The sequence below is a fragment of the Crassostrea angulata genome, chromosome 2 (genome assembly GCF_025612915.1).
Source record: "Crassostrea angulata isolate pt1a10 chromosome 2, ASM2561291v2, whole genome shotgun sequence".
NCBI classification, from domain to species: Eukaryota; Metazoa; Mollusca; class Bivalvia; order Ostreida; family Ostreidae; genus Magallana; species Magallana angulata.
The window spans coordinates 31,087,434-31,112,965 of NC_069112.1; the positions used below are offsets into that span (position 1 = coordinate 31,087,434).

At 34.0% G+C, this 25,532-nt stretch overlaps 3 protein-coding genes and 1 pseudogene across 3 annotated transcripts in view; 2 read left to right on the top strand and 2 right to left on the bottom strand.

Annotated features, from left to right (window-relative positions):
- LOC128171734 (putative nuclease HARBI1) overlaps positions 1 to 25,532 on the bottom strand; it is a 225,458-nt gene that overhangs the window by 170,193 nt on the left and 29,733 nt on the right. The gene's annotated exons all lie outside the window — the stretch shown is intronic.
- LOC128171735 (uncharacterized) lies at positions 64 to 7,980 on the bottom strand. Its single transcript, XM_052837499.1, has 4 exons — positions 7,385 to 7,980; positions 6,943 to 7,020; positions 6,536 to 6,709; positions 64 to 4,517 (listed from the first exon to the last, which is right to left on the bottom strand). Exons 1-4 carry the CDS (start codon positions 7,432 to 7,434, stop codon positions 4,304 to 4,306), a joined length of 516 nt encoding a protein of 171 aa, XP_052693459.1. The 5' UTR covers positions 7,435 to 7,980; the 3' UTR covers positions 64 to 4,303.
- LOC128171736 (uncharacterized) lies at positions 8,160 to 12,808 on the top strand. The gene is made up of 6 exons (XM_052837500.1): positions 8,160 to 10,438; positions 10,999 to 11,082; positions 11,206 to 11,340; positions 11,559 to 11,693; positions 11,806 to 11,898; positions 12,187 to 12,808. Exons 1-6 carry the CDS (start codon positions 10,096 to 10,098, stop codon positions 12,522 to 12,524), a joined length of 1,128 nt encoding a protein of 375 aa, XP_052693460.1. The 5' UTR covers positions 8,160 to 10,095; the 3' UTR covers positions 12,525 to 12,808.
- On the top strand, positions 13,553 to 15,660 carry LOC128171730 (uncharacterized; annotated as a pseudogene).

The following is a 25,532-nucleotide window of genomic DNA, read 5'->3' on the forward strand; positions in this document are numbered from 1 at the left end:
TACCGAGGTGACTTGTTCAGCAACACTTAAAAGAGTGCTATCAGTAAGAGTGGTGGACATGAAGTGTGATTGTGCTTTTGTGCTGGTAAACTGTCAAGAGTGCTGTCACGATTATGATGGGTAGTGCTTTGTTCCTGCATAGATGTAGCATGGTCTCTCAATGTCAGTGCAGGTGTATGGTGGTGATGACATTTATATCGTTCTTTAATTTATTTGACTTTTAATGTGAAGGAATTTATGTCTTTACATTGATAGCTCAATGAAGTAAACTGTAAAAAACACTACAATATATACTTAAAAAAAACAATCTTTTTTTACCATCCAAGGAAACTCCTCTAGGCACGTAGGAGTTGGCTTGATATTAACTGCCCCAACATTCACATCTCCAAAAAGTGTTATTTAGGTGGGACTTCACCTTAGCAAGTTTATCACTCTGCCACAAGAGTGGATGGGAGATAAATCTACCATCACACTCTTCGTCACTGGAGGTAAACTCCACCTTTCGGATGTTTCTGACTTGGGTCCTTCTCATCTCATTTTCCCACCCCGTACTTGCAAGGTGTTCCAATGCATGTTTTCTCCTCTTTGCTTTTTGTAGAGGATTAAAATTAAATGTTTAAAATTAATTAAATACAGTACATATATTACAGTGATGCAGATCAAGTGTTTATAATTGAGGTGGTATGGGACACCTGTTGATATTATTGTTGATAAAAGTTCACTATAAACAAAATACTTTTACCGGTTTAGAATTTATTTTTTAATTTACAGTGTCTGACAAAATATGATTGAAATTATTTTGAAAACATATAAGGTACCTTAAAACTTAAAACTATAAAAGCCCCCCGCAGAATTCAAACTCATGACTGACAGAGTCGTAGCTAATGCTTGAACCCATTGCGTTACACTGTTGGATAACAGATTTGGTAAAGAAAACATTAAAATTAAATTGATTTTACAGTTTATTCCCATTGGAAGTATGTCACAATATGGTGTCCAATACCACCTTAAGTAAATATGAATATGTTAATGTTATCTCCTTCTTTCTTTCATAAACAACTCGCTTCTTCTTATGTTCCTGCAGTTTATTTTTCGATTTCAGTACTGATTTCTGCCGTTTTGAAATTAAGTTATTTTTTATGCCACCTAAGGCAAAAAATCCAATTTGGTGTGCACATGCAAACATTGTAATAGATCACCTATCAGTTCTCGATTCATTTATATATTAAAGAAATTAAACAAACATGTATGTGCATGAACGTGATAGTAAAACTTGAGTGGATGACCCTCTCTTCAACATCAGAGTTCCAGCCTTTAACGAACATCAAAATATGACTCGTCATTTCGATGCTTTCATCGCTTCCTGTCTGAAATTGTTGGTTCATTATAATAATATAATACAAAAACAATCATTTGACTCTTTAAAATTTTATAACTTAATATGTACATGTAATATAAAAGTAAGTTATTTATAATTTACAATAAGACAAGGTATATAAAGATACTTACCTGTAAGATAATTGGGATTATCCGAGTCCTCGTTGTACATTCAGTCCTAAATATGCAGTATCCAGCGCATGCGCAGATAATGACCACTAATTCACAGAAACAATAAAAGTTTTCCCGCCACTACCCTCATAGTTAAGACAGTGTGAGCAAAAAAGGCCATAAGAGTAGTAAGTGGGACAGAGAACAGTCACCTTGCAGTCAAGATGACGTCACGGGTTTTTCCCATAAAGGTCACTTGGTCAACGGGGTCGTCTACAGCAGGGGGTAGTTCACAGTCAGGGGAGACTACAATCAAGGGGGACTCTACAGTCAGTAGGACGGTACACAGTTAAGGGTGAGTCTACAGTCCCTGACGTCACAAAATGTAACAATAGCAACAGTCTATACATTGGTCTAGTTTAGGAACAAAGTCATGCCATGATTAACAAGTTTATGCAGTGGTCTAAACTAGGAACTTCACATAGCAACAGTCTATGCAGCGGTCTAAGTTAGAAACATCTCAAGTTATTTTCACATAGCAACTGTCTATGCAGCGGTCTAATTTAGGAACATCTCAAGTTATGTTCCCATAGCAACTCTAATTAAGGAACATCTGAAGTTATGCTCACATAGCAACTGTCTATGCATTGGTCTAATTTAAGAACATCTCAAGTTATGTTCACATAGCAACAGACTAAATAATGTTCACATTATCTTCACATTGTACTAATCTAATTAAGGAACATCTGAAGAAATATTCACATAGCAACAGTCACCAGTCTGAGTTAATTATAGAGCTTTCTTGTAATCACACTCTGGGTAAAACTTCCAGATTTAGTATAAAATACCAACGTTTTCCGAATTTTATCATTGTAAGGTAGCAAAGAATGACAAGCATTGCATCAAATTGTAAGTAAATTTATCAGAAAAAAAAATTCGCAAACTCTTCTCAAAGATATCAGGACCATATGTAGCAAGGCATAAGTTTAAACTTATTCTAAGTAACAAAGTTAATGAATTTTTATTTTTATTAACATTTCCATCCCCAAAATACTGTTCAGTCTAATAAATTCTACATGTACATATCAATTGCAAATTTTAAAATGAAATTCTTCATCCCTGTTGTTAAAGTTATACACCTCACTCTTTTAATAAGTGTCCCTTTCCTTGAACAGTTTGTCCTCCAAATAGTTCGTGATTATGTAAGTTTGCTAGACATCCGCAGTCACCACTGGGCATCAGAGTTCTCAAAAGTTCTAACTGAAGCTTTGTGTCCTGTTCTGGCTGATTATGATTTTTATTGATATTTTCTATCACTGAACTACTGTTTGTTCCGCAAAATTTTTCACGTACCGGCACTTTTTCTGATGATAAAGTTGTAAATTTCGTTCTTTTGATACTAGCGTTCCTTTTCTTAACCAATTCTCAAAATAGTTCGTTAATATCTCAATCTGTTGGACATCCGTAGTCACTCTGGACATCAGAGTTCTCAAAAGTTCTAATTGAGGCTTGAAGTCTTGTTCTGGCTCTGGCTCCCTCATCCTTTTTTCCAACTTTCGTAGTTTTTCAGAGTCCGTTCGCCTATTAATATAAAATTGACACTAAAGGTAAAATCCAATGTAAACAGCGCATTCTCTAATATTCTGTGTATGTTTTTTAAAAAAAACCCTCAGATTTACCTTTTATGTAAAAAAAAAACCCCAAATAGCAATAGTACTTAATCTAACAAAATATATTGCAATAATGAGTATGAAATAGTATTATCAAAGCAATGTGTTTATAATAATCACCTTAAGTTTGTAATAAACTGTGGTGGCCCGTTGGAGGTGTGTATGATTGTACTAAATCTGCGAGCCGTTGCGAACAGCTGATGCATCAGTAGTAAGTAGGACAGAGTGCAGTCACTCTGCAGTCAGATGACGTCATGGGTTTTCCCCAGGTCACGAGTGGGTTTTCCCCAGGTCACGAGGTCAAAGGGGGAGTCAACAGTCAGGGGGTAGTTCACAGTCAAGGTGGACTCTACAGTCAAGGTGAGGGGGAGTCTGCAGCCAGGGAGGAGTCTACAGTTAGGGGGTGGTTCACAGTCAAGGTGAACTCTTCAGTCAAAGGGAAGTCTACAGTCAAGGGTTAGTCTACAGTCAGGGGGGAGTCTACAGTTGATGACGTCATGGGTTACCTTAGTGCACAGAGTGAGTCTACAATCAAGAATTCTACAGTCAATAAAGTCACCTTAGTTCACATAGCAACAGCTGAAGAATGATAATATAAATATATGCTATCAGGGTCACCTTAGTTCGCATAGCAACCGTTGAAGGATGATACCATAAATATCTACTATTAGGGTCACGTAAGTCATCTGTAACCACAGCAACAGTGTAAAGTATTGCTAAATTTAGAATTACTAAAATATTGTATCCAGGCATGGCTTTAGAACGCAGTTTTTCGTAGGGCCAGTCCTTTAATATATAAAGGTAAATTTGAGTATAAAAGGTGCAAAATTTGAAGCATTTCTTTACTTCACTATATTTTTGCACCAGAGGTAAAACCATTGCTCAACCCTTTACAGTAAGTAAACTAGCGTTATACTTTTTAATTTTATAAGTTTTGAGATTCTCTAGGTCTTTATGTGATCAGGAAACTTAAAGACAACAGAGATAGTACAAGCTTTTTTATTTCTCAATCAAGGGCCCTGGGGGCATTTCAATTTACATAAATATACAATTTAAATATTCTCTTTTTTATATAATAATATAAAGACAAAAATGCACTAATCACAATGAAAGCTTGAACACAAACTGGTACTTTCTTTACAGAACTATAGAGTTGTAAACTGAACCCTTTTAACGCACTTGTCTTCTTCAACCAGCTTGTCCTCCACATAATTCAGTATTATCCGAATTTGCTCACAATCATTTGCTACTCTGACTAGGAGGGTTTTTAAAACATCAAAATGTTCCTTGAAGAGCTCGGGTTTACAAGGTTGTCTCATCTTCTTCTTTAATCTACGTACTTTGTCCGGATTTGTTCGCCTGTTGATAAAATATAAAATCAACCTTACTGAGTGTCACCCACAACGTTTTAATTCTAAGTACATCCCACATTTAATGATTATTGTTCCGGTATCGATGTTTATGATAAATGGACGATGGATGTGAGAGGAATAAATGGTCTGAACTCGTGATGAGTTTTCCATCTTTTTTATTTCATAACTAAAACTACTAAATACGGAACCAACATGGTCGAAATTTATCGATCCGGAATTCTGGTCAGACTATCATATTACAGATATGGTACATCCCCGCCGTGTGAAAAAAAATTGGAGAATTTTTTCAAACAACATCAAAGACCAGAATTCCAAAATCAAGAAATGACATAAATGATAGAGATCAAGGGAATCTCAACAATAGGTGAAATATGGACATCCAATGAAAGTACATTGTCACAAAAATAATAATTCCATTGTTATTAATACTAGTATTCCATGGTAGTCAACCTGAAGAAATGGACATTCTATAGTAATGAAATCAGAAGTGAATAAAATGTACGAAACATGTATACACCATTCATTGGGCCCATCAAACACTCTCACATTTACACAACATGATATTCAAATCAGAGTGCATTAAGAAGAAAACTAATCTGCAAATGCCAAGTAAACAATGTAGATACAATTAAGTAAATTGCAATTGTGTAACACACTGACATTTTGTTGCAGTAGTGACTATTTTGGAAAAAGCTAGAATTCATGGAAAAAGTAAACATTGCACATTGGTGATTTTCTGAAAAAGTGTAAGATTCAGCAATAGCAAAGTACTGTACTTACAGTGCTATAGTATAAAAATGAAAAATGGTTTTGAATATGTATCAAAATGAAAAGACACAAGTTGAAAATACAATGTATAATCTCAAGATAAAACAGTCTATGTTCTACATGCGGAATCCTCCTCGTGGGATGTGGCGGTCCTGGTTGCGAGAGTTAAGCTGACGAAGGTCGTCTACTTGGGTAGAGAGCAACTCAATCTTCCTAACGAGGTTGTCAATGGAGGGCTGTGTGGCAGCAGCAGCCAAAGGTATGGTAGTACAAGTCTCTGGGGCAGCAGTGGGCTGCAACAACTCTGGAGGGTCAGATTTCCTGTAACCACTTGCGGCGCCAGACAGGGCGGATTCAAAAGCCTGGGCCAAATCGATAGGTCGGCCTGCCCGAACGAAAAATGCCAGCTGGTCTGGGAGGCCCGCGATGAAACGGTGCATGATGTCTCTGTCAGCAACCTCTAATCTTGTTCCCAGATCAACCACTGTGGCATAGAAGTCCTCAATGCGTTGGTTTGGTTGCAATCTTAATGAGTGGAACTTCTCAACGTCAATGTGGAAACAACGGTTGTTGTTATACTGTGCCAGGAAAGCTGCACGCAAATTATTCCAATTATACTTTACTGTCTCGGCCAGTCGTTGGTACCAGGACAAAGCCGGTCCTTGTAGATGTAGGTGAAAAGCAGCACACTTACGGTCTGTCGATGTTACTTTAATGCCGTGAAGGATCAAGTAACTTTCCAGTTCATCGAGGAACTTCTGGGGGTCTTCGTGTACATGGCCAGAAAATCTCGTAATATGGATTTTCTGTGAATCCATCATAGACGGCCTTGCTGAAATAACGGGTGTAGATTAACAGTTAATGATTCTCCACCATGTTCCGGTATCGATGTTTATGATAAATGGACGATGGATGTGAGAGGAATAAATGGTCTGAACTCGTGATGAGTTTTCCATCTTTTTTATTTCATAACCGGAAACTAAAACTAAAACTACTAAATACGGAACCAACATGGTCGAACATTATCGATCCGGAATTCTGGTCAGACTATCATATTACAGATATGGTACATTATATCAGTTTGCGAGTGTTAAGAACCCATGTCTTTTATAACATAGAGATTAGCAAAAGTAATTTAATGACATTTTCAAAGAACCCTTTTGTAAATGAATTGACATTGACGATAATCAAAAGATGATACATGTATGAAATTAATGTGATTAAAACATTCCTCACCTCAAAGTAGTCAGGATGGAATCTTCCGTCTGACTTAATCGACCATTATCATCCCCGTTGCATGTAACAGGCGCAAAGGCACTACTACAATTGGAATCCAGGGCCGGCGAGTAGCTGACAACTGGTGAAAAGGTGTCGCAGTTACCGTGACTCTCCGGTGTAGGACTTAGAGGTCTAAAGAGAGAGCGTGAAAGACACTAACTTTTTTAACATGGCTAAACGAAATTATCTAACTTATTTAAACATGATGTTTTTAAAAGTTCAAATTTGCAAATTTTATTTCATAAAAATCAGTTAGCTAATAGTTTAGAAATTAAACAATATGAAAATGTAATGAAAATTTTTTTTCAAAAAAGTTATTAAATACACATATAACACATTTTGGTACATTAGAATCCAATTTTTACCTTTTTAATGACTCATTTTTCGTGCCAATTGTACTCAATGTGGATTCGCAGTCTGGAGAGGGAGGGGGTGGAATACAACTTCAATAAAAGAGTGAGAAAAAATGTGAAAATAAGATACATACACACTTGCGGTTTTTTCTTTCATATTTTTAATTTTATTTTATTATCATTCAAAGGAATTGATTGGAAAATTTAAAATGGTTCTAAAATCATTTCAATTCTAAAATAAATGTTTAGAATTGTTTCGGTTTGCATTCACTTGTTCTAAAAGCAGTTATTTTTACTTTTGGGGTAGGAGTGGAAGGCCTTTCAAGAAATGTATAACACACTTTCTGATTTCAATTAAAACCATATATTTATAAATGGATAAAGAAGGTGTTAGAAAACAACATATTAAACCAGGCCGAAGAAAGATAACTCTAACAAAAGCAGTTTAACTCACCCCTTTGGCGGGCCTTCTAACTCTAACTCTTCACCCATTTTCACCCACATTTGTTCAAATTCATCGAAGGAATTTGCCGAGCTTGTGGCGTCACTGTAAAAAAAAATACAGTAATAGAGAAAATAAACAAAGGAATTACACCCTTTCCATGTTTTATATTACTTTCATACAAAATGTTAGGCGTTTAAATAATAATTATGCATAAAATAGCCTTTAAATTTTTAATAATGAAATGAACGAATCTATGCCTAATCAGTTTATAACTTGTGAAATACCGTTTACTTTGTTATGTTTCGTTCACTAATCACAACCCATTTAGAAGGTTTTAAAATTGTGAAAAGAAATTTTTTTTCTTAAACTCTTAAGCTTTACAATTAATGTACATGTAAAAAATGAAACAAGTTTAGAAAAAAAAATAAGGAATTATTTTTTTTTAAAAAAGGAATATTTTTACTTACAGAAATTCAAGGAATGCTTCTGCCATACTGTCCAATAGTTTGTCAATGATGATAATTCAGTTTTTAACAACCCCTTATTTATACTCTACCAAAACTGTGAACGTGGCATTAGGCACTTTAGAAAATTTGAATTAGATATTTAACCGCGTTTTAAAACAATTAGGGTGGGAAAGCCCAAGAGCCAGGTACTGAGGGTGGGAACAGTGTCAATTTAAAATCACCGCTCTATATCATGACATGCATGCGTGGTTAGATGCGCAAAAGTACATTAACACGACCTGACCTCGTTATACTGAGTAGATGTAGATTTATTCAATCTCTATATCTATCTAAAATGTTTCATCTCACACATGCGTGAAGATGGTGTAACGTATCCCGACCTGACCTAATATTAGTACTTTTATTAACGGACAATGCGTCCTTTACTAATTTTTTCAGTAATATTCCAACTTTAAATGAAATTGCAATTAGTAGTTTGATCAAATAAAGGGATGAGATAAGATACTGTGGATTGATCTAAATCTACCTTTTAACCGTTTAAAAAAATCACCTAACAATTATTTTTTCATTTAAATAAGGGAATGAGGACAAGTACTTTAAACCAGTATTCATAACGTGTATATACAAGTACAAAGTATGTTGTGTAAGGCCACATCATATGCTCATTTGCGGTTGGAAATGAAATAGTGTTTATTTTATTTTAAAATATGTACATAACTATTGCAATACTTACTACGGTCTTATAATATTTCTCATGATTGCATTTGTAGTGTACAATGATATATGCATAATTCGATAAAAATTGTTATTTATACGAATCAACCATATACACTCTGTACCATCAAAAATGTTTTTCGAGCCAATTATTGCAACCTGGTATGCGGGTTCTGATAACGTGTTTATTCTGATCAAAAGGGGGTTTTAAAGACCGATCTACCGTGAAACGACACATTTATTTTACAACGTGGTCTAATTTTACAGCCTCTGATATAATATACTAGCCTCTTTTTCTAAACTTGTAATGTTGAGATAACGTTAACCTCAATTTGCCCTGTACGTGTTAAAGAAGGATTTGGGCTGACCTTATTATGTCGGTTTAATTGTTGTTTCAGCTTTACAATGTCCCTTCTCTCTTGGACGCTCCTAGCACAAGCCTGACATTGATATAAATAATAGTGACTTCTGATATTTACATTTAAACATTGAACAAAGGTTACTAAAGATTATTGTAAATTAATTTGATTTTTCTGCATAAATCAGTCTACAGTATAGCAATAAAGGACGCATTAATTTGTTTGTATTAACCGAGCCGTGTCGTCTACTTTGTTATCCCTCCTCACTTTTTCCCTAGCGAGAGAGATAATAAACAGTTCATAACTATTTATACCAACTTTAAACGTTTTAAATGATACGAATAACTATTAATAGATGAATTATTAATTTTTTTTTAAAAACGTTAGAGAGGTGTACTACATTAAAGTTTAAAACATCAAATGGTTTTATGATTGTAAACATATATTAACACAAGACATAATGAAGTCTTGGTATACTTATGTGTTAACTTTTTATAAGTGTGGACAAGGATATGTATTCAGTGTGAACAAAAAAAATGTAAAACATGGGTAACTGACTCATCCGAAATTAACTATTAAGCTGGTTCTATTATCTTGATTTAATTGATTTGTTGTTTCGCTCCCACCACAATTCAGTCGACGGTATATTAGTAAAGGATGCTATAAATATGTCTTATCCGAGCAGTGTAATATCGTACTTCTTCTACATTGTTGTCACATTGCACTTGTTAAAACAATTAGTTAAAAAAGAATGAAAGAGCACTTATAACGTTATTTAAAAAAAAAGAAGAGGAAATGATATGATTAAAAATTTAATCGTTTTTACGCATTTCACAAATAAGAATGTAAAAAAAAAAGTTGTATGTCGTTGTGATATGATGATGAGAATGAATCTAAATTCAAGCTTTTTTTTTAAATTTTAAAGGATAACACTTTTTACTAATACATCATTGCAGTTTATTTTTAATTGTTTTTACGTTACAACTTTAAAGTGAAAATAGATAAACAATATTTCTAGAAAGGAGAACATTACAATAAAAAGAATGAGTTAGATTGGATTACTAAGAATTAAGGAAAGGAAATGTGTCGTATATAAACTTTAAGTTAAGTCTTGGGTTGATGATAATGTGTCTTTAAATATCCGGTACCCAAATATGGGTTACCGATCTAACCAAAAGAGATGACGGGATCAAAAGTTCGTGCAGATCACAAGATCAGGTCTTGTAGAATTCGCGCCATCCGTCCTAGTCTGAAAATGGAGACGGGAAAGATTGTATCTGTAATTCTACTCCTAACAATTGTATATTGTTATGGAACCAAAGGTGCGAAATTCCCCCCTTGTCCCCTTTGGTACGGGATATATAAGTGTAACAGTCCAAGATTTTCTTCGTGTGTTACCTTAAGATGGCAACCTGGATTGCGGGAAATTTCGTTATTCAACTGCAGAGTTCAAATGATAATGATTGGATGGAAAAACGGAGTCCGACCTATTATGCGTGACATATTTCAAAAGATTTGTACTGGTAAGTGTACTTTATACATTTATTCATATATATATATATATATGTGTGTAATTTTATAAAATAATTTGTATCTTTGAAAAATGTATAAGAAATTTTAATAAAGGAGTTCAACAATGTAATCAAAAAAAAAAAAGGTCCGTTAGAAAAAAAAATAATTACCGTAGGAACGATATTTTTTATATACCGAATTTAATGGGAACGCATATACATGTATTATTTACTGGAACATCACTGTGGGAAATTCTTCGTTTGATTAAGTCACGTGACTTATAGAGTCAAAAGGATTGGCCAATCGAGTCAATAGAATTTATCATGTGAAGGCGATCAATGAAACTTTCATTCACTGTGGGGAAAATCTTAATGCCAGTAGTCACGTGACTTTTAACGTCGAAAGGATTGGTCCATTCAGTCAGTTAGATTTACTATGGAATGTGTAGTAAAATAAAGCGATCTAGTCAATCAACTATTTTTTAAAGAATCTGTTGTTGTTGTAGGATAATGAGTCAACTCTTACTGGAAATATAAAATTGTACTAAATATATAGTCATATTTTTTTATAGAGACAACTAAAAGGACCGTAACAACAACAACAACAACTGCTACAACAACAAAAGAGGCAAAAAGTACACTGTCTGAAAAACACGGTAATTTTTTTTAATATGATAGTTAAATTTACAATCGGAAATAAGTTATTTTTTCTAAAAAGTCGATTAAAATTCTTCACTAAAAAAGGAACAGTCAATAAATTATTATTGTTTTATTTTTAGAGGTAACTTTAAGTATAATGGAAACAACAACAAAAGAAACTACAAACACCAATCTTCCTCGGAGACATCCCCTTAAGACTAGACATTCTACAGTAAACACGCCATCCACTGATGTTACTTTAATTAAGAAACATAGTAAAAAAATTTTTTACATGTAAATGAAATTACATTAGGATGTGCAGATTGAGTTCTAAAAACTGATTGGACATTTTTTTTAAAGCATTTGGATTATTTATTGTAGGAACATCGATAGTTAAATTTACAATCGGAAATGAGTTATTTTTTCTAGAAAGTCGATTAAAATTCTTCACTAAAAAAGGAACAGTCAATAAATTATTATTGTTTTATTTTAGAGGTAACTTCAAGTGTAATGGAAACAACAACAAAAGAAACTACAAGCACCAATCTTCCTCGGAGGCATCACCTTAAGACTAGACATTTAACAGTGAACACGCCATCCACCGATGTTACTTTAGTTAAGAAACATGGTAATTTTTTTTTTTTTATATATAAATGAAATTACATTAGGATGTGTAGAATGAGTTCTTAAAACTGATTGAACATTTTTTTTTAAAAAAGCATTTGGATTATTTATTGTAGGAACATCCATAGATGATCTTAAAAATAAGGTTGTAAATGCCATCAACGCTGAATCTGCAAAAGAACACGGATCGTTGACGGATATGGCCTTGGGTAAACACATTGAACCTTATTTCAACTTTATGTTGTTTAACTCAAATATTTTGTTCATCTCTAATAGATGTACTTATTGAAACACAATAAATTAAAACAGGCAGGGTAAATGAAAATTAAATTACAATATAATTATCAAAGTTTTATTTTAATTAAGTAACTCAAGTTCAGCACTATTCAGATAAACCATGATATGTAAATACAAGTCACATATTTTTTAAATGCAAGTTTCACATGTCATCACTTATTACAATAAATTATAAAGTACTTTTTTTCTTATAATTGTAGCCTTTTTAATGTGGGCAATCACTACAACGATAGCAGTCATCATAGTTTTAATCAAGAAATGGTTGTCGGAAAGATGTGCAACTCATGAGCAACTCATGGCCAGGGAATCCCCAGACGTTCAACAGCAGCAGCACCCAAACCCCGTATACTCACCAGGACAACTGAGCATTGTCCCACTGATGGTGATGCACTCACCACCATCTTCCAACAGTGCACTTTCTTCCATCACAAGTACACCAGAGATGGAGGAGATAGAGGAGGAGGAGGAGCCAGTAGGGCACAGAACAAGACGTTCATGTGTAAAAAAGCTCAACTGGTCCAAAACGAGCGCAGTGTAGTTTTGATTCCGTGCATATATGCATTTGTTAAATGTTTCTGTAATTAGGATACGCAAAGGAGAGTAACTATACAATATAAAATTATTGGTCTAATTTTTTAAACCTTATTTTTTTTATCTATATTTACAAGTTGTTGTGTTTAGCAGAACATTCTACATAAATGGTAAACTGTCTGTTTTGAGAAAGTTTTTTTATGTTGCTACATTTTCATGTTTTCTGTTTTGCATTTAGAAGTTACTTCCCTTTGACTATCTTGTTAGCAAAAATAAATATTAGTTTCTTTGGTAGTGTATTCATTGTGATATTGTAATATTTACAAGTATATAATCCAGATAAAAAGTCTACACTTTGCGCAAGAAAAATCCATTGAAACAAGGCCGTCTTGATATTTTTCTTATTTCTAATAGTTTGTCAAATTAAGTTGAAAACTGCTCTATTAAACCGGGTTACAGGTCTGATCACTCCATTGTTTTGCTTGAGTTTAAATTTAATCCTTTCACCAAAGGATGTGAGCTTTGGAAGTTTAATAATACTCCTTTGTCGGACAAAGAATATATGGTAAAAGTTAAAAGAAATTATTCAGTCAGTCAGAAGCCAATAATAAGACAGTGTAGAGAGTTGTAATTTTCAATGTTAAAGTGGTATTGACGAAAGTCTTTTTTTTGGAGATGTTAATGATGGAAATAAGGGGGGCAACTATTTCTTATTCAACATAAAGAAAAAAGGTCAGAAACAACACTGAAGAAAAGCTTATTCAGGAGATAGAGTATATTGAATCAAATTCTACTGTTGATATTAATACTTTGGATGAAAAACAAGTGCTTTGGAAAAACTACGCAAGGAAAAGTTACTTGGGCATATATATATATATATATATATATATATATATATATATATATATATATATATATATATATATATATATGCATTACCATTACATTTAGCATTACCCCAAGCCTGATTTTAAGTTATATTTTTTTTTAGATATTTATGAAATTTTATTAAAAATTTTAACATGTGGTTTTTTTTTTGGTTTTTTTTAAAGTCAAATGAAACACTAGTAAATTTTATTTATAGTTGGAATATATACATTCAACAAAAACATAACTACAATGCTCTATCCTTATCCTTTTTTGTTTGTTTGTTTTCAATCACAGTTGTCGATCATTCATCAACACGGAATAGAGTCTAATACATACAAATTTTCTAAAAAGAATGGTTTTGTTAAAAAAAAAAGATAGAAAATTTTACAATAGAATTTTAGGAACCAAGTTGTAATTTCTAAAAGCCCTCTAGCTGGGTTCACTTTTGTGTGAGAAATTTAATATGTGTATAAAGTTTAAAAAATGAAATATTCTTTCTTTAATAATAGGAACGTTGCAAGGAAAAATGTAGAGAAAAGTAAAAACCCTGTTCTTCGGGAATTACTTCAACAACCACCAAAAACTACATGTACACAGGAACAGCAGGATCTCTCAAAACAACAACAAAACACGCCGTCTCCAGAGAATGGAACAATCTTCTTCAGCTCGAGTTAGATTTGAAAAACTTTGATTCTGGGTGAGTAAATTTTTTAAGCTATGAGTGAAATAGTGAATTAGGTAACGACAAACAGAAATAATGAAATCTTTGATTATATTTCGTCAATATTACAAAATTATATTTTATGAACCTGGACGACCAAAGTGTACATTTTCAGAAGTACCTGGAATCTGACAACAAGGCAATGCCATGCCTGGATTCATCAGCAATGACCATCCCATCAACAAAAACCATCCCATCAACAAGATAATCCCATCAACAAAGACTATCCCATCAACAAAAATTATTCTCAAGAAAGGAAACTCTGCACCCTGCAGTTCTAGAAAACCAGACAAGACAACAAATAGTTCTACCTACTCAGGTTTTTTTTTATCCCTATAACAACAACACCAAAAGAATCAGAGAGTATCACCGCATCACACAACTCTGCCTTTTCTCCCCCCTCTCCATGTCAGTCCCCCACACAAATGGAAAACAGGGCTTTTGCAGGCGTGGAGGATTCAATCTTAACCGAACTAAGGTGAGCACTCAATACTATTTTCTAGATAATTAATTTACATACAATATTTCGACAACTAGTCTTTTATATTCAAATATTATATATAATTAAAAGGAAAAATATACGGTTCTAATTAATTTCTGTAAAACATATCATCTATAATGTTTTTTTTTCTTTTTGAGAGATAAACGTCACTAATACACTTTTATTCTTTTATAGAAGACGCTATAAACTAAAAAGAATGGTGCAAAAAAATGCCTACTGTGCACCCGTACCCTCTCCACCAAGAACTGCAGTCTCTGAGAGAACTAAAGGAGGCTATGAGTGTCAATATCCAACAGATGGACACTCTTATTACCTACCGTGAGGACTATTTCAGAGTACGGAGGGTGAATTTTGTTTCCGTGTAAAAACGTAAATTTGTATCCGTGTAAAAACGTGTAGTTGTATAACTACATATTACTTTTATAATAACTTATTATAAAATTAATTATTATGGAATGGCTTAATATTTGTGTAATCTCTGTAATTGATTATTTGATATTACACACGTAAAAAGTTGAAACGTTCGAGTTGTTTTTTGTTTTGTTCAAATGATGCTGCAACTGATTCCAACCCAAATGATGATGCAACTGTTACCAACCAAAATGATGCCGCAATAGTTACCAACATAAATGATGATGTAACAGTTACCAACTCAAATGATGCTGCAACTGTTACCCACCCAAATGATGCTGCAACTGTTTCCAACCCAAATGATGCTGTAACAATTTCCAACCCAAATGATGCTGTAACAGTTTACAATCCAAATGATGCCGCAATAGTTGCTCAAATGATGCTGCAACTGTTACCAAATACCAACCTAAATGATGTTGTAACAGTTACCAACCCAAATGATGCTGCAATAGTTACACACCCAAATGATGCTGCAACTGTTACCGACCCAAGTGATGCTTCAACTGTTACCAACCAAAATGATGATGCAACTTTTACCTACCCATCAAACGATTATATTTAAGCATATTTGAAAGATAAATTTCCATAACTGCAACGATGTGTGCTTACTAATTGAGTAACGCACGTTATATAACATCATTACTTTGTATCATAAATTAATTTCTTTGTATCATAAATTAATAATTAAAATGCTACTTAATATCATTAAAAGAATAGCATTTGCAATAAATTCATTTCACATAACAGACCAAAAAACGACTAATGCTTTGATAAACTTTGACAATCATGATTTCTCCACTAGGAAGTGAAAATTATAAAATTTGGAAAATTACAATTTGAATTCAATGGTGAATTTTTCTTTTCCAAAAATTGATTTCATGTTATAAAACTTACAGTAAAATACTTTTTACCCAACCCAATTCTATAAATCTTTGGCAAGAATTTCACTGTTATCCAAATTAATGCAATTGTCTAATCTCGTGGGTTTTGTTAGAGGTCAAATTTGAAAAAAAAAGAAAGAATTGATAATTTTACGTACCTTGTGATAAAGAACTTCCCGTTCCTCAGAAATTTAATACGAATATTAACAAGACACCCGTAAAACGTCACTATTTTATTTCATGACTGCAATATCTGAAATGTCAGTTTTTGTCAATGAAACAATTTTATTCATGATGCAAGATATTTGAACTCGTCAAGTCGAAATAGCTATTTCAACAAAATATGATAGCTTATCTTGACTGAACAAGATGAAAAGACAAACCAGAATGTTATCATGACTTGGCCAGATAGTTATTTTGACTTGACAAGATATGCTATGATGACTAAACATTATGTGGATGGCATAAAAATGCCACCATACGGTGGTATTAGTATAGATTTACTAACTTTGAATGACCGACGTATGTAATTGTTTAACACGGTTTCTGAGTTAGTTACATTGTTGCCAAATACGTTGTTAATCTGGTCTGAAACGTACAATCTGGCGCTATATGTTAACCAATATTGCAGCAGAGGATTCCAGAATTCGTTTAAACAATGGCATCGCAACGCATACTTTGAATTTTTGAGGGAATTAAATTAAGCATCAAGAACTGAAAAAGCAAAACAAAAAAATGTCCATTTTAGATTGAATTCACTTGTCCGAACTTAGTTATACAGTTTTTCTCGACACATTGCAGGGTAGTCCTTTTTTATTTTCACGTACTCTTTCATCAGTTACCCGGATCACATGTATCAAAATATTATTTTGACAAATCATGTCGAACCAATCCCCCTATCTTACCCCTTCCCTTTCATTTACCACTCCACTGGTCATGGCCTACCCAAAAAGTGTCTTAATCTCTAGGCACCACATTCTCGGGGTTAGTAGGTGCAAATCGTCTGGCAAAGAAACACTTGTAATATAGCTGTTTGTATGGCGGAATTTGCACCATGCAGAATTTCTCACGTCTTTGGTGTTGGCAACTGTTCCCAGGGTCTGCTCAACGCTTTGGGTTATGTGTTCAACTGGTCCGATGGTCTGCCTAACCTAGGCATTAACCTGCCGTCATCATATACATGTATGATATATTGTTTGTGCATTTGATTACATTGACTATTTTCAATAATTCACAAAAACTATTGATTGAATTTGATATTGTTGATATTATATTGTTTGAACAGTTGTTTGCAGTGATTATCATGATTGATTGACATTGATTGAACACTTGATTTCGTTTATTGTACAACAATATGTCTGCTCACAAAGTGGGTGGCAGGTCGGTTGTTAAAATATTGGTACAGTCTGTAAAAAAAAATACAGTTTCGATCAGACCCAACCTAACAGAAAGTAAACCCCAACTAAACCCTGGGTTTACTTCGGGCTGACTAGAGTGGACCCAAGTAAACCCAGAGTGGACACAGAGAGCGTTTTTATCTGGGACCCGAGTTCCGTCTCGAGTCGAGACTCTCCAGGTAAAACCACAAGAGTTCCGACCTGAATTCTACCGGGGTTGATATCGAGGTCGACCCTGCTCTGACGCAAAATGGCCGACGGCGGCAACAGTCAATATCTGTAAGTTTAACAAGTATTTCTTTTTAAGGAATGATCGGCAATGATGATATATTGATAGCTAGAAGCAATCAACATGATCAGTTTGATGTTAAATAATTTCAAAAAAGTACTTTATTTTTACAAAATATAGAATATTTTGAATCTGTACACCATGATTTTATCATTATAAACCGTCAACAAATTGAATTTTGAAATAAATTTGGGGAAAGCCATTCGTAAACGCTCTGTCTGGTTTTATCTTCTTCTTCAGAATACTGAATAAGGCTCTTCAAAGAGCATTGAAAGAGTTGTATTAAAATAAAATAATTTAATGCGACTGAAAAACATTGAATGCCATCATAACTTGCTATTGTAGTCGCATTATAACGTAACCTTGTTTATAAATCAAACCGTCTTCCTAGCTTCTCTTATGCAACATCAATAGATCGAGGTCAGTCCATGGACCATCTTCTTATGATTGAGGTCAGTTCATCGAGGTCAACTGCATTACTGAATGAATCTTTCGATCGAAATTCTTACGCGCGAGACAAAATGTGCATTCTTGAATTAACAGGTCGAACTGTATTTTATGTATGTTTGCATCTTTTAAGGTAAATGAATTGAAATAAAACCGAGTAAGATGTTATATAAATACTAAACCAAACTTCAAGTTTTTATAAGAACTACTCATGCAAGCGGAATGTGTGCGCACGTGGAAGCATTTGCCGGATGCCTCATATGGACACAGCAATGATCGGCCGAAGCAGATCACAAAAATTCCCGAAAATGTAATACAGAGGTTAATAAAATGGCTGAATTTGTGAAATTGAACATGATATTATTTAAAAGTGCATTGCTACTGTAATAACTAATCCGAAAACATATAAACAGTCAAAAGACGAAAGAATTTCATTTACTTCACAACTCAGATTATCAAAGGTGATTCCAGTAAGCTTTCGAGACAATATTTACCAGGCTAGCCCCCAGTGCCCCCCAACCAATTTTTCACAGTTACACATAACCATAATAAAAACCTTTTTTGTTCAAGATTTCTAGCCCCCCCCCCCTTTCAATTTGTTTCCGACGCACTTGTGTATATATGTGTGTGTGTGCTTGTACTAATCAGTGAAATACAAAATATCTAAGATTTGACCATGAAAGTAAAATGATTACTTAAGAGAACCTCAATTTCATTTATTATTGAATGTTTCATATGAACTTTTGCATTTTAATCATAATTAACAATTGACATAACTTTCACTGTCCTTGTAACTACAAAGATTGACGGTACCACTTACACTGATCTGATGAGTAAGGAGTTGCAGAACTGTACAGGTCCCCACATTGTGGTAAGCATAATTATATTTATAAGTTACTACATTTTTAATTTAATAAATCAAAGGACTATATATGATAAGGGCCTAAAATGGCCCCCTTAAAATGAACATCATCATTTTACTATCATTCTTTGTTTTCTTAGTACAGATATGTATGTGATGTGTTTACATAATATCCATTTTGGTTTTAGTGCCCACAATTTAGAAATATGACATTGTAAAGAGAGCCTTTTCCCGCCATTTTTGCATTTTTAGCGTAGAACAGCTTGTTTTCAAGCAGTTTTTCCTTCCGAAAACATAGAGCGCATTCTTGAACAAGTAAAATATTTTAATTGGAGATGTATCTAGCCATGACTAATAAGTGACAAAAAATTTTTCCTTGTTCAAGCATGCGCTCTATATTTCCCATTCCTAAATAGATAAGAAAAATGTCAATTTTTGGCTGATTTTGATTGAATTATAGAAATGGCGTCACTTCTGACGTCATATACTGCCAGTGAGTGCAAAGAAATCAAATAAATAGATGAAAAATATATTTTATATCAACTCTTCGAAAAAATTAGTTAACATATTATTGTACCCGAAACACTTAAAAAATGGCGAATTATGGGGGCCAAATTAAACTCTTATCATATATAGTTCTTTGAATATTCTAAAATATGAAAAATATGTGTTTTCCTATATCTTTATTATTTAATCCTAATTTTTAGATCCGATGACTAGAAAAGCTTTAGCAGATGCCATACGAGCTCAGGGCTGCGTTTTACAAAAGAACTTACGACTTACGACCAAATCAATGAATGCTAATTAATCCCTAACTAATCAATGTTTTATTCTAATGGCTGTAGAATATATTTATGGAAAATAAAATAGTTGAAAATAAATGCTTTTGTAAATATATATATTTTTAAAGACCATTCTATGAGACAGAAAATATTTACAACTTTGTCATAAGTTCTTTTGTAAAACGCAGTCCAGAATACTGGGAATGAACCACCATGTACCAGCAATGAAATGCCATGTACCAGTAATGAAACTCCGGTTAAAAATGAATCACTTTGTAGCTCTATAACATGTGTGTTTGTACACATGGCTCGTTCATTTTTAATTTACTACATTGTATTTTTATTACATTCCACAAACAAACACTACCAGTGTACTATATGTGGTGTCTTCGGACTCATCGCTTACACCTAGCGTATCATACCGTACTTGATGGATAGGGAAACAATCGACAAACTACCTGTTAAATTTAAATTGATAAAAATTACCGAAAAATGTAGAGCAGTGGATATTATTATACTTCTCAGCATTTTTAACTGAAAATAAGATGTCTGAAAGAGATGCATTCTAGAGTATCCAAAATGACAAATCAAAATGAAACAAATCAGGGCAGGGTGGAGTTGAGGATGTTCTGGAAGACAATTTAGACTAAAGTTAAAAAAACTCGGAGAACTCACTTGTTTATTTCCAAATGCGGCGCACCTTCCTCTTACTGCAACAGCTACAGAGTCTTCAATAGAAAATCTTGGCAAAGTGCTCCAATATATAAATCCGGTAGTTATTAAAGCTAACCCAGACAGACCAAATATTTTCCTTGAAAAGGTTATGTACCCACCTAATAATGACAAAGTGAAAAAATTAGACACAATCATTGAACCACTGTGTAAAGAACTGAAGGAAAAAAAGGAACATTTCCCTGTGACTATAGTTTATGTTGAAAACCTGGAATCTTTAGGGTACTTTTACAAACGTGTAAAATCAGAATTGAATGATAATCAATATCCAGGTAAACATGTACCAGAAAACAGACAATTCCATAAAGACTACACGGAAGCTATGAAAACCTATGTCATAACAGAGCTGAAGAAGGAAAACCCCACATTACGTTTAATTTTTGCTACAGTTGCACTTGGGATGGGCTTAGATGCCAGATGTAATACAGGGATAATACACTGTAGTGTAGACCTCCTACAACAATTGAAAAATATCTCCAAGAAATCTGAAGAGCCGGCAGAACTGGAGACAAGTGTACTGCGGTGTTATATTTTAACAATAAAGACACTGCAAAAACAGAAAAGGTCTAAGTGAGGAAATAATTCAATGCTGCAAAAATTCTGAAATTCCCATTTTTTAAACTCATTTAATACGTTATTAATGTTTATTTTTTAAACGACACATGCATGTTTCACACCATTGTAACAACACGCATAACATCATATTTCATTACCTCAACATGTAAACATCAAAAGACAAAGAATCAAAGTTAGACAGCCTTAGGACATGTTTAGAACATGGTGCATACCCTGACTGTATACTTTAATTTCCCATTATGGTGAATATATTTTGACATAATACCATTTACTATGATAACCGCTCTACACACTGCACGCGAGTTAGCTTTCTTTGGTAATTTAGGATTAGTTAATAATTTTTTTAATAAGTTTTTTTTTCATTTCTCTTACCATACAGCTGTCTTTGTTTGAATGAGGTTAGTATTTGTTCTCGCTTTTTCAGGAAATGCACAATTTTCTCACCAATTACAAGAGGGACATCATGAGCTTCAATAGTTTTAAGGTTTAATTTTCACATTCCTTATTTAAGCTTTGAACAACTCTACGGATTTTAGGTTCAAAGTTTTTATTACCTGTTATACTTTTTTTGAATTTGACCTTAAGTATGCCCTGTTAACAGATTCACATTCGTGCGTGGAGGCATGAAATCTTATTCTTAACATTTTTTTAGCTCTGAAGTTAAATTAAAGCTCATAACAAATGCATGTTCAGTCTAAGTTATTTTGGGTAACACTGAGAACTTCAAATGTCTTTTTTGCAGACCCTTACAAGCAAATGAATGTTTTTGACAAGGTTCGCCACGGTAGCATGTGAGAATGGAGTCTACGGCATAGGACATTGTCCGAGTCAACTTTATATTCCCAACATTGTGATGAAAGCATTTCCGTATTCACTTCTGCAACACTGCTTTAAATCATGTGCAAAACGGTTTTGTACAGATTTACAGTCATCCTTGGTTCTGCCAGAAACATCGAGATGCTAAACGATGCGTGTATGTTGTTTTCTGTAGCGATTTCCAAGAAATGCCGCAAGTCTTTAAGGTACTCTATCGGTTTTCTTGTTTTTCCTGTTGCGGCGGTGCTGTCTCCAACCATGGTGAGGAGTAAAACTGTAAGAGGGTGATCCTCCTGCATCTCACGGATGCACCCCCCCCCCACACCTATTTTCCGTTTCAAATGTTGATATCTGGAGTTAGGTTCGCGGTTCAGTATTGGTGGTCAGGACAGGACATCTTCGCCCCTCTGCCCTTGAAAATAGTGTTCCGATTTCAAAGAAGATTAATTTAGAAGCACCTGACGTGTCTATGAATGTACCTGCCGAAAATCCAGTCTACCAGAAAAGTGATTGCGCAGTATTGAATAGTACTTTTAATAATTGTACTTATACATGTAATTTGATGAACTGAGAGCGTTTCGGCTGACGTGTCTGTGAATGTGAATGTACTTGCTTAGAAACCATGGCCAGCTGTTACAATCAGACAGAAAAAAGATGGCGTAGTACTGAATTGTACTGTTTAGAATAGTACTTTTAATTTGATAGGTAGTATCGAATGGTACTTTTTATAAATGTTCTTTAAACTAATTGAAATGAGATTATACATTGTATGCAGTTATATTGAACAGGAGAGAAATTTAAATAAATTGATTTCCTCATGCAGTCATTTCTACACTGTAACATGGATATTAGGTAGTGTTGTATGTGGCTATGGTGTATCTATATGGCTTCAGTTTTGAATATCTTCAATTTGAATAGCACAGAAACATAACTATGTACTTTAATCCCTTAATATTGGATTGGTCCATATGCTATGGTATATTTAGGGATATACCATATCAATTTACAATGGAAACTCCACCTAGCTACATGTATGGTACAAGTTGATGTGTGCAGCTTTTTTCCCCTGGAACTGTGGACTTAACCTCCTCATAGAGATTATGTGGATGACTCTGGTACCCGCAGTTGAGCAGCGAAGCGATGTTATCCATGCCAGATCTCGTTTTATGGTCGCGAGAGTAGTTCCAATCTGAACTCCACTTACAGGTTGGTTTCAATAAATGAATCGTCCCATCATTTGCAAGTCTTATTATAAAAGTATATATATTTCACTTTCTGGGCTTCCTGCAGCTTCATCGTAACTGTATAAATCAACCTCCCCCCCGGGGTCTTACAATCTTCATGTTACTTCCCCTGTCCACTGCGTCATAAAGATTTCGAAGAAAAAAAAATGTCTTCCGATAAAGTGCAGAACTCATTTGAGTAAGATGGCACTTTGTTGCCGATAAATAATCTCCAAGGCCAGATATCACGAAAAGATAACGGTTAGATAATAAACATGTTAATTCGTAATATTTAAAATTATCTTTTAGATATTTTAAATTCTCTGAAGTATAAATCAAGATGATTGTTCTTGGAAACACCAAAGTCGTTATGAACTAATTTGCGATAAATTTATGAACAACTTAACTTTACCAAGCGTCACTACAATATTAATAGGTCGATCATAGTTTGACTCCTTGACATTATGTACGAGTTAATTTGATTTCGCTTGATTGTTAAAACAGTAACACGTTCCTAGTCTACAAAGCAATTAACAAAATCAACTTGACGACCCTCTGTAGTCATAACAGCTTTCGTCCAAGTCAAAAACCTTAAGTCAAAATGTCTGCTTATGTGTGCATGTGCATCTGTTAATATATATTTAAATTAATCCTGTCGAAATCAAACAACTATGACCCGAGATTAATTTTAGCCTTAAGTGATTCAAACAGCGATGTCCGCTCTTGTTAAGAGATGGAGTGTCATGAGTAAAGAATTGAATTTCATTGGAATAAATTCATGCATCATTACTTTCAGAACATCTTCCGACACACTTAAAAACATTAACCACAACACGTACGATTTAATATAACCGATGCACTGATTAGGTCACATGACCAATTGCTATCTGTATTCGTCCGTCGTCGTGCATCGCGCGTTACCTATTTTACATTTTTCTTAAATGATGCAGTAAGGTTGCGTGGAGATGAAGTGATTTGGCAGTCAAGACACGTGGCTAATATAGCTTGGCCAACTGCAGAAGAGCAGTTCGTCGAAAACAAGGAGCTGAAAGTCCGTAATAAAAAAATATGATTAAAGCTGACATGAATCCATAAATACGCATTATTTCCCTTTAATCTCCGACCACCGCCATATTAGTTGTCGATTTTTATTGTTCTGCTCATCGCTAACAACCCCTATATAAGACTCGGAGCACTATTCATGCTTCACCGCATTCAGGTATTTCATACACCAGAACACGTTACCTTAGAAGAAAAGACGTGTAGAAACGCGTTTTGAAGAAAAATAAAATGACAAGCACTGCACTGGCAAGATATATCCAATGATCGACGAAACAAGACAGACTGAAATCCAGGCGCAGATACTTATAAAATTCCTCGTTAATTGTGGACCGTTTTCCTGTGTATGTTATTAAATCGCACATGCGCAAACAACACACTGTGGTAAATCGAGCAATGTCAATGATCGCATGAGTTTAAGAAACGGAGCGTTTTTGTAGGAACGGATGGAAACGATGCTACGTTGTTACTTGTTTGGATTTACTATCGTTTATTGACTGTGTTGGATGTTGTGCTGCCGGGGTTTTCAAAATGACGCAGACGTTATTCACTCTGTATGAACGACACACGTGTTGACGTTACGTCATTTTTAAAATTTTAAAAAAGTCATATTGTCCGGGACTTTTCTCAAAAACGCTTTAAGTACAGGCTTGAAATTTTCAATGCTTATGATTTGGTCGATTTACCTATGTAATAAAGCTATATAATAAAAATCTGTCACTTCCGGTCGAAACTGGAAGCGAATCAAATTTTTTTGAAAAATTGAATTTTTTTATCAAACAAAAAACGCATACGTATTTTGTAGAGCTTTTAAAGCTGAATCTAATGCTGAAAACCGTTTATATCGGGATATCTGGGTTTAAAAACTGATTTTCCCGGAAATGTTGATTCCTCGTTATTGGTTAAAAAAATAGTGCAAAGTTCACACTGAAAGTAACTTCTACTGTAACAATTCGTACTGATCATAAAACTTTATTAAAAAAACATAAAGTTATATGCATATTGTATAGTTTGCAAAGCTTAACACAAAACTTAAATTCGTTTTAAAATCGGATACTGCATTGCAGAGATATCGGGGTTTAAATATTGATTTTTCCGGAAATGTTGATTCCTCGTTATATGTTTAAAAATAGTGCAAACTTCCCACTGAAAGTAACTCCCGCTGAAAAGATTTCGTACAGGTCATTAAACCGAACTCTTTTTTTATATAGTTAATCAGAGTGTTTATCGAAACGATTTCCTTACTTCGATCGATAATTACGTTATTAGTTTTTATTAGTCTTATTAGTTTTAATCGAAATAATTACCGTACGATTCCCCATGTCAAGTCGCCATGTTTTGACCGCGAACAACAGCTGAGAGCAGTGTGTCAGAAGAATGGTCTGCAAGACGGCGATAGTGGAAATTTCAGCTCAACTAACGTATGGCAGATTATAAAGGTATGTTT